Source organism: Taudactylus pleione, unplaced genomic scaffold (assembly GCF_031769625.1).
Source record: "Taudactylus pleione unplaced genomic scaffold, aTauple2 ptg000535l, whole genome shotgun sequence".
In the NCBI taxonomy this organism is placed as follows: Eukaryota; Metazoa; Chordata; class Amphibia; order Anura; family Myobatrachidae; genus Taudactylus; species Taudactylus pleione.
This window is the reverse complement of record NW_028284937.1, coordinates 1,849,210-1,860,000: the sequence shown is the minus strand read 5'-3', so window position 1 is coordinate 1,860,000 and position 10,791 is coordinate 1,849,210. Positions and strand designations below refer to the sequence as shown.

Here is a 10,791-nt window from a genome sequence, read left to right as displayed (position 1 = left end):
GCCCTGTAGTTATTTAGCAAGCTATTTATACATTATAATTTATTTAGCTTAGCAAGGCAGGTCATGCTCTATCTGTACAGTACAAATCTACTTGCATTAGTCTCTATATTATTTTCTACACCTGTCCCCTCATCAGCTATCAATGCCCTAAGATAACAGGGCAATTTACTGCCTGGTTTTCTAGAAGCAGACACGTGTCTCTTTTTCTGCTCACTCCAAGTTGATCTCCCCGCTCTCTCATCCACCGTCCAGGGTAGGGTATTAATAGTAACCAGTGGAAAGTTATTATTATTGTAATTGTCAATTTTCACATGATATACCACAGTTACTTATAAGCATAGTTTGCCTGCTATAAGTCTAAAGGGACCTATCCATTACACGACTTTTGGAACGATCCGACCGCATTGTTCACAAAGTCGTGTAATGGATATGCGGCAAGGACCAGCGATGCGCGTGCACACTGGGTCCTTGCCGACCCCGACTATCTACGGAACATGCTGGTCAACCTGACGACGCTCGTCAGGTTCCCCATGTTCCGAGATGGGAGGCCGGGATCCTGCACTGAACGACGTTCAGTGAATACCGTTCAGTGTGGGCACCGGACCCGGCAACCTGAAGGACTGAACGCTAGATGTTCAGTTTTTCAGCTCGCCTAATGGATAGGTCCCTTAATTGTGGGACTATAATATTCTGGTTTCTGAAACAACAATTTAATTAACTTTTATTTGTGATAGTGCTGTAAGTCATCTCTCTTGACTCTGATTCAGAGATGCAAAACCATGCTAATGTTTCCATATCCGTTTGACGTCGCACACCAACGTAAACGTCTGTAACACCAACGCAGATCGGACAGCCAAGCAGCATAAGCAGCAAATCTGACCTCAAACAGCATATCTCCTGAGAGCTCTCATGCTGCAAAGGAGATCGCAGTGGCTAATTTATGCACACCAATGTAACAGCGTTTATCCTGACAGACACGCCTGAGTTTGCCTAGCAACCCCCCGTTACCTCCCCCAAACGCTGACTATCTGTCACTCACATTGCAAATGAATCCTCCTTTCTAGGCATGGCCACAAAACAATCGCTGCACGAGCGCAGTGCAGCTTACACACATGCGCAATGGCACTCAGTCGCTCGATCTGTGCCAATATCTGCATTACGTACATCTCTGAATCGAGCCCTCTGTCACTTTGGACAAGCTGTTCTAAATGTATATTGTTTTAATGTAAGTTTGTTTATAACAATTACTATTAAAAGTTACATTTAGACAACATAATCGACAATAAACTATTTATAGACAAACCATAAATAGGAAATCAAACAGATATAAAGGAGTAAGGATTACCAAAGAGCCTGGGCCACCAATATATGAGGATGCACCACGCACATGCTTACCAATAATCAAGCTTTTCTCGGTATGCGTCTATGAAAGGAATCGGTATGTAATACCACCAGACCTAAGCCTGGCGGATGAAATCCCAATGCCGGAAGGCCGGCAGCTGAGGATCCCGACTAAGGTAAGTAAGTACCCTAAAAAACCCTCTCCTCCCCCCCAACCCTCCTTTAGTGGTGCCTAACCCTAACCTCCCCCCGGTGGTGCCTGACCCTAACCCCCCCTTTTCCCTCTCCCCTAGCCTAATCCTAATTCTCTCGGGTGGGTGCCTAACCCTAAGTCCCCCCGGGAGTCCCTAAACCTAACCGTCCCCCCACCTCTGCTATCAGCTCCCAACGCCTGGCTTACCTACGGTCAGTACTTAATTCATTTTTCTGGGGATCTCACTAATGCTGCCCATCCACTACATGACATAGAAACTATAGCACGATTACAACATTTTAATCGTGCTGTCGATTCTATGTCTGTGATGTGCCTACACTGAACGTTCAGTCATTCAGTTTACGCACATCCATCATCCCCATACATGCATTGCTGGTCGTTTTTGACATTACACTGCCCGATTTGTGGGTGATTACCAAGCGATTGAACAATAACGACGGTCGTTATCGCTCAGTCACTAGGTTTAATCACCTAGTGGATGGGCAGCATAAGAAGTATCCTAAATAGACTGCTTACTTCAATTTGGGTGCACCACTATACTCAAGTGCCAATCCGTTTACTTGTTTTCCAATAATATTCTATTTTGACATAGCTAACTTAAGTCATATTTTATGTATTTTATTTTTTTTACACATTATACAGGCTGTATTGCTATAATGCCTATACAGCATAGGACAAGGCATTACATTACATAACATCCTCACATGTTAATTTTTGAGAGGGATATGTGGAGTAGAGGACATCACACATCATCATCTATATCACACCAGTTGTGTCAAAGTCCCCCTACTCTTACAATGTGTCTTGAGAGGTAGCTACAAATTTTAAAAAGTACCTTCTTAGCCTGGTTCTGGACATGGGACGTCTCAATAAGTAGCTAATGAACTTTTCCTTTCTCAATTGTCAGCTGACCAAACAGAAGAACATGAAAGTACGCTCACTACTGATGAAACCACCTCCACATTCCTGGATGGTAAGGACACTGGGGTAGATAGCTCCCCAATACGATTAAGTCAAAGCTATAATAACTATTAGCAGCTCAAATATGGGGTGCCCCTGCTCTCCTTGTCCAGAGGAGACTCTATTGAAATGTTGCTGTATCCTTGTGACCTTGAATTCCTTCTGACATAAGTTAGCAATATTAGGTTTAACTTCAACTGAAGCGCACCCACTTGTGGGGATATGTATCAAACCTTTGATAGAAATAAAGTGGAGATGTTGACCATAGCAACTAATCAGCATTTAGCTATACATTCCTATAGAATGACGTGAGGGTCCTGCCTCCCAAAGTAGCCAGCTGCATTCCTCTCTGGGCTTATCCTGAAGAGGGGATGTAAGAAGTAGGTAAGTCTGGTTTCATTGGAGATCATTGGCCCTGATTCAGACCCACTCGCAAGCGGCTGTCCGCTCGCAAGTGGGTCGATGTTGTGCACTGCGCATGCGCACGACGGCGGGAGCTCCGTCGTGCGCATGCGCCAGACGCGACGAGCAAAGGAAAGTCCTTCGCTCGTTGTGTCTGATCAAAGGGGGCGTGCTGTCGATGTTGATTGACAGCACGCCCCCTTTGGTGGGCGTGCCGGGGGCGTGCCTCCCTGACGGGGGCGTTCCCAAGGGACCGCCTCCCGTCAGAAGCCGGCCCACTGACATCACTAGTGATATCAGTGGGAGTGATTTTGGCTCTGATAGAGCCAAAATCATTCCGGGCCTTGCGGTTGAAAACCTCAACCGCAGGCTCCGGCTTGCAGTTTCGATGGTCGCGATGGTCACGACCATCGCGGCCGTCAAACTGCACGCTCGTATAGGCTGTGGGTGGTGACCCACAGCTATACGAGCGTCCAGGGGGACGCTCCATAGTTATGGAGGACGGCCCTCATCCAGAGCGTGCGCTCTGCTCAGAGCGTACGGCTCTGAATGAGGGCCATTGTTTGAGATGTAGCTAATATTGTTACTCTAAGTGATTTCTAAATGAACTTTTTTTATAATTCCATATTTCATCATTTTTGTTCAGAATTGTTTTTACCATGTTAGTACAAATAAATAGCTAACCTACAAATACAGGGGCTGATTTTGATTTGGGAGCAAAGCAAGCAATTAAATTTGTACTTTGAACAAATCACATTTATTTTTGCATGCAGAGTAAATACTGGCTGCTTTTGCATGTAGTCCACTAATGCTAGACAGCTTTATTTTTACATTGCCATTTAGATTTGAGTTTGAACATGTCCCTCCCAATGTAGACCTCGCTGCACATTTTACACTTACCCCACCTGTAGTGTAACATGGTTTTACCAAGGTGCGAAGTAAAGGGCCCCATACATCTCCTGGGCAATCCGCCAAATCCCTGATCGAGTTGGAAGCGCCGATCTGCCGGACAGAAATACCTAACAGCATTTCTGACCGATCCGTCGGGGAATCTGTAAAATTCTACATGTTAAAAATCCCGATTTGCTAATCACGATCATATTTTGATTGTGATCGGCAAATCAGTGAAATCCAAAATGTTAAATCTCCCCGATGCACAGAGCCCGGCATGTGGGGATCGGCAAATTGGCCCAATGTGTGGCTAGTGTATGGGGGCCTTTCCTTCTTTTTTTTGTTTTTTGCTTAACTCCCAACACAGAATCAGCCCTATATTGTTTATTAGGTGACATTATTAATAACAAATCCCATAGTTTTACAAAGCATTTATCAGATGTCTGTCCTGGTACTTATCAAAAACAAACAAAACAAAATGAGTAACTTGTGATTCAGCAGAGAAGTTATACACTCATTAATCTCTTCTATCATAGATACCCCTGAATACTCTGCCCACACAAGCACTGCTGTTACTGCTGGAATCATCAGTGGGACAGTTGTGGGAATAGTACTAATCATCAGTGTAAGCTTCCTAGTCTACAAGCGGTGTGCCCTTCCTGTCATAGGGGAGGTGACAGGTAAGGAGAGAAGCAGAGCCGTAACTAGACTTTTTGGTGCCCTGTGCCAGAAAGAGCATTGGCGCCCCCCTCATTTTTCAAAGGGACATAATGCACCCAAAAAAGGGCCATGGCTTCATGGGGAAGGGCCAGGAAAGAGATTGGAGAGGCCAGGAGATGCTGGGGATGAAATAAGAGGAAGCTACAAGCAAGAATGATAATAAACAGAAACAGCGCCCCCTGACCTGTGGTGCCCTGTGCGATGGCACCGGCCGCACTACCTTAGCTACGGCCCTGGAGAGAAGACAGGTGCCAGGCTTACAATCCAATCATTCTACATGTGACAAATTGTGCTGCAGTGAGGCCCACGTGTATGTAAGCTTTTCTGGGTAGTGATCTCTTTCTCTAGCACCAGGGCCGGTTCTAGACATTGTGGAGCTCAGGGCAAAAGTTCACAGTTGTGCCCCCCCCCAAAAAACAAAACAAAGCCAACAACTTTTTGTAGATGACGTTCCTCTGCACACGCTGAAAGCACACGCGCTGAAAGCACACGCACTTCCGGAAAAGGGGGCGTGTCCTTGCGGAACACCCCCAATTCATCAAACTGTGGGGCGTGCCCAGCACTTATGAAGGTGCTGGGCTTCCCCCAAGCTCTCCCCTCGTGGCGAATAATTGCCATGTGCAGTAGTCCCATATTCATGTTATGACACACAGTGGTGCCCCTTTTACACAATGCCCAAATTAGTGCCCCTTATACACAAGGCCCACAGTACTGAGTAGTAGTGCCCCTAATACAATGCCCACAGTAGTAGTGCTCCAGTAATAATGCCCCCTATAGTAGTGCCCACAGTAGGAATGCCCCCTATAGTAGTGCCCAAAGTTGGAATGCCCCCATTCGTGCCCCCTATAGTAGTGCCCCCAGTAGGAATGCCCCCTTATAGACATGTTCCCAGTAGTAATGCCCCCTTATAGACATGCTCCCAGTAGTAATGCCCCCTTATAGACATGCCCTCAGTAGTAATGCCCCTAGTAGTAATGCCCCCATGCCTCCCTTCTGAAAAATAAAAAATACAAACACAATACTTACCTTAGGCCCCGCTCCTGCGACCGCTGCCGTCCGGTCCAACCACGGCTCCACCACGGATCTATGGGAGAGACGTCATGATGTCCCTCCCATAGTGCTCTATGCGGGAGCCGGAGCTCTGGAGTGAGCTTCGGCTGCCTTTGCAGGGAGGGAGCCGGGTGCCCGGGGGGGACCGGCGCTGTTTTTTTTTTATTATGGGAATTTTTGGGGTCTCGGTGGCGCCCTCTAGGGGCCGGCGCCCCGGGTGACTGCCCTGTTAGCCCACCCCTAGAACCGCCACTGTCTAGCACTATCCATGCAGCCTTGTCTTTTGTCTCCGAGGCTAGATCTACTTATTCATGGCTTTTACAAGCCATCAATTCTCTGCAGTTTTTACAATGAAACTTAAAATGCCACATCCCCTTACTCACATCTGTAATACTTAGCAAAATAGTGAAACCATCGGTCACATCGAGTCCCATCGTAGCCTCACGCACAGTTGCACAAGGTCTGACCTTACTTAAAATTGCTAACCTCATCGCACGCAGTGTTAGCTCAAACTGCGTATGGCATCGCAGTGGCTAATTTATTCACGCCCATGTAACGGCGGTCAACCGCAGTGACACGCCTGCTTTTCGCCAACCAACCCCCCTCCCTGTCACCACCCCCAAACATTCTGTCAGTCACTCTGCGATGGGTCAGCATAGTGTCTGCGATTGCAGTGTGATCGCAGTGAGCCCTTTGCGCATGCGCATTGTGATGCATACGCATGCGCAGAACGCAACAATTGGTCGTCTGCGTGCGGAATCGCAGTTGCGATCGGTAATGAATCAGACCCATTGTTAACTGCAAGTATTACATCTAAAAATTACTGTGGTTTTAAATTTCATAGTCAAAGCCAACAAAAAACCCTGGGCGTAACTACCATGGGTGCAAGGGGTGCAGCTGCTATGGGGCCCATCTTCCTTGTCAAAGTTACATGTGAATATACATTTTTCACCATTGGGTGGTACATAGGGGCAAATATGCTATATTTGCTATAGGGACATACCTAGTTACTCCCCTGGCCCACTGTCTGATTAATGTACAGAAACTCTGACACTCACCCTTACCTTGTATACAGACTCATCATGTGCTAAACTACCTACACTCTCTGCAACTTACCATCACTTGTCCTACAATATATATTTAGTTGCCCTACTCTCATGCCCTCGTCCTACCTATGTCATTTTTTATCCCGGTGGTTAGGATGCGAACGTTCACAATAACGACAAGCGGCATCGGAACAGTCAGAATCCCGATAGATTTTTGTAACTATTATAACCCTTACCCTAACCCACACCCTAACCCACCTTTCCCGCAGCCTAACCCTAACCCTTCCTCCCGGCAGCCTAACCCTCACCCACCCCTAATCCTAACCCACCTTTCCCACAGCCTAACCCCAACCCCTCCCCCTGCAGCCTAACCATCACCCACCCCCTAACCCTAACCCACCTTTACCGCAGCCTAACTCTAACCCTTCCCTCTGCAGCCTAACCCTCACCCATCCCCTAACCCACCTTTCCTGCAGCCTAACCCTTCCCCCCACAGTCTAACCCTAACCCACCCCCTAACCCACCTTTCCCACAGCCTAACCCTTCCCCCCACAGCCTAACCCTCATCCACCCCCTAACCCACCCCCTAGTGCCTAACCGTAACGCTCCCCCACAGCCTAACCATAGTCCTCCCCCTAGTGCATAACCCTAACCCTCCCCCTAGTGCCTAACCCTAACCCTCCCCTTAGTGCATAACCCTAACCCTCCCCCTAGTGCCTAACCCTAACCCTCCCCCAAGTGCCTAACCCTAACCCTCCCCCTAGTGCCTAACCCTAACCCTCCCCTTAGTGCATAACCCTAACCCTCCCCCTAGTGCATAACCCTAACCCCTAACTCTCCCCCAAGTGCCTAACCCTAACCCTCCCCCAAGTGCCTAACCCTATCCCTCCCCCAGTTCATAACCCTATCCCTCCCCCTAGTGCATAACCCTATACCTCCCCCTAGTGCCTAACCCTATCCCTCCGCCTAGTGCCTAACCCTATCCCTCCCCCTAGTGCATAACCCTATCCCTCCCCCTAGTGCATAACCCTATCCCTCCCCCTAGTGCATAACCCTATCCCTCCCCCTAGTGCCTAACCCTATCCCTCCCCCTAGTGCCTAACCCTATCCCTCCCCCTAGTGCATAACCCTATCCCTCCGCCTAGTGCCTAACCCTATCCCTCCCCCTAGTGCATAACCCTTTCCCTCCCCCTAGTGCATAACCCTATCCCTCCCCCTAGTGCATAACCCTAACCTTCCCCTAGTGCCTAACCCTAACACTCCCCCAATGTGCCTAACCCTAAAACTCACCGTCTCGATGTCAGCAGTCGGGATTCAGACTGCTGTCGAGATTCTGGTGCCGGGATTCTGACCGCCGGCATCCTAACCGTCGGGATGGCGACTACATCCCAGTGTTAGATATGTCAATTTACACTATAATTATGAAATGCCGAGTTACATTGTCACTATATACATTTTTTGTAACAAAGCTGCAAAACTTTTTGACACTTTGAAAATAAAAGAAATATAATAGTTATAAAGTCAGATCAGTCTTTTCAGTTGGGAGTATTGTAATCTCTTTTAACATGGGAAGTGATCCTAGATGGACTGACCCAGTATAATGTGCTGTTATAAAACACATTTCATGTATTTAAACTTAATTATGAATACAATTAAGATCCACAGAAGACCACAATACCTTTACCAGTGACATTATTTGACTGGTCCCAAGTCAAGGGTCAGGGTTAGAGCAAGAACTAGGAGTATGAGGATTTAGAGACAGGCTACATCGGGGGCATCACAGAGCTGTAACCTATTCTCTTCTCCTAGCAGTCCCAGGAACGTAAGTGCAAATTTCTTGTAATAATATTTTATTTTCCACAATTTTATAATTTATAGGGTCACCCAGTGTCGAACGAGATTCATATGCCATATATGATAACGTGCTGGACCTGGCAATGGTAGGTACCATGTGAGATGATGTTACAAAGCACTACTGTATATCTGTGGTTTCACATGAAGGAGCTGTTGTAGAAATTATGGTTACACACTAAAGTGAATCTACAGCAGGATTGTTTGTCCATGATGATGGTTTTACTGATGATTTTATTTTATATTACAGTTACTGATGACTAACATTATTATTTACACACGTGGGTCAGAGCCAATGAGCGGCCGCTACATGTAAAGTGGCCTCTGATTGGCTGGCAGGCCATGTATGAATTTCAGATGACTGCCGTCATCTCTCATTTCGCGTAGTATAAGTATGTGCGGTAACTATACTTGTCCAACTTGGAACGGGTATTCGTTTTTTTGTTTTGCAATGTGCAGTGGATGCTACGGAGACCGGCGCAAGGATAGAGGTGAGTATAGGATTTTTTTTCCAGGTACTCACATTGGAATTCTACTGGAGAAGGGGACAGAACAGCTGTCGGCAGGCAAGTATGTGTGAGTGGGGTAGGTAGTTGTACGTAATAAAGTTTTACTTGACATGGTGCGTGTTGTAGTTTTTTAATTATTTATTTTGCAGTGGGGTACGGGTGCCGGACACCTGCTAGCACTTATAGTTCCACAAGTGCCAAAGGGCAAGAATGTTGGCACCTGTAGTTCCACTGTAAAATACAATAGTTTCTCTATTTTTACTCCATTATTACCCCCGCACCCTCAGCCCAGGGGTGCGGGGAAGTGCCCCGGGCTTCAGACTAAGCCTGGGGTGTTCAGGAGAGGGGGGATCCCTTTATTGGGGGTCCCCACTCCCCTGAGAACCCCCAGGATTGGTGCTTTGGCTGGGGAGACCCGGTGATAGGGTCCCCTGGCTGTGGCATTACACCCCGGTCGGTTTATTGTCCGGTGCTGATTTTAAATATAGGGGGACCCCTACACAATTTCCCCCCCCTATTTTTAAAACCAGGACTGGCCAGCAGCCAGGTGCTGGTTCCTAAAATACGGGGAGGGCTCTACTCATTTTCTCCCCCGTATTTTTAGGAACCAGGACTAGCTGAGCAGCCCGAGGCTGGTTATGCCTTTTGGGGGGGGACCCTACGTAATTTTTTTTTTTTTAAATAACCCATTACATTACACTAACACACACAAGCAGCCTGCACATATTTCACTGACACTTTCTGGAGGGAAACTCGGGCAGTAAACTCTGGGCTTTATCTTGGACAGGATCGATCAAATACATCATCAGACAACACTATCCTGACCAACACGGGAGCTTGGTAAATTCCCGATTTTTTGTGTGAAAAAAACGGCCGTTTTTGATCGATCCTATCTGTGTTTAAAAATTGCTCAAATCGGTACCAACACGAATCTTAGTAAATTTACCACTTACACTTTTACATTGATCGAGTTGTATTTTCAAAATGGGAAAACATCTGGATGAGAGTTTAAATTGTGAGAGTTTTTTGAGTCTGAAAAAACGTGAGTTTGCATGTTCGGACTCTATTACATTGGCCAAGTTTAAAAAGTGTGAGAGTTTACTCTCACATTTTCTAAGCTCTCATCCTAGTACATTTGGCCCCATATGTCCGATGGCAGGCTGGCTAGTTAATTAAATCAGGGTACATTCAAATAGTTTTATGTTTTTTTTTTTACCCCTTTTTAGACCTATGTTGTTAGTTATAGTTATTATGTCATATATGTTACTCAATTTAGACCTCATGTTATTTCCATTTCTAAATAGAGAAGACACCCCTCCCCCCCGATCCTAAGGTTTTGTATTCTCCCTCTTACATGCAATTACCTCCTTTTTTATTTCTTTTCATAGTTCTTGTTCAAATAACACCTGACTCTCTCTGGCTTTCACTCCAGAGACGATCACACTCCTTTTTGGTTAGGAAAAATTATTGAAGAATAGTTTTTATTATATTTTTGTAATCACCATGGCTATGGTATTAGCTCCTTTGAGCCTTTCTCAATTGTTACATTTTGTGATCTCTCTATTTGAAACATATTATCCATGTGTTGTATCCTTCTCTTTCTTCTATAGATTTGTTTTCTCTTTCTGCCATATTATACTCCAGTATGTTATTATTCCCAATTTTTTATCCACTTTATCTTGAGATATCATTATTGCAAACTTTCCTACAAATGCTTCAATAAAAATAATGTAAAAAAAAAATCATGATACATACTAGGACTGCCCATGCAATTTTATTTATGTTCCCATTAATCTCTGTAATTAAA

At 46.0% G+C, this 10,791-nt stretch overlaps 1 protein-coding gene across 1 annotated transcript in view; it reads left to right on the top strand.

Moving 5' to 3' along the window:
• Window positions 1–10,791, top strand: part of LOC148501044 (cell adhesion molecule CEACAM7-like) — a gene marked incomplete at its 5' end in the record, with an annotated part of 45,658 nt that overhangs the window by 7,299 nt on the left and 27,568 nt on the right. The window contains 3 exons of the mRNA XM_088450964.1: window positions 2,463–2,528; window positions 4,345–4,488; window positions 8,503–8,564. Of these exons, the coding sequence (XP_088307090.1) occupies window positions 2,463–2,528; window positions 4,345–4,488; window positions 8,503–8,564 (272 nt within the window). The remainder of the gene's footprint in view (window positions 1–2,462; window positions 2,529–4,344; window positions 4,489–8,502; window positions 8,565–10,791) is intronic.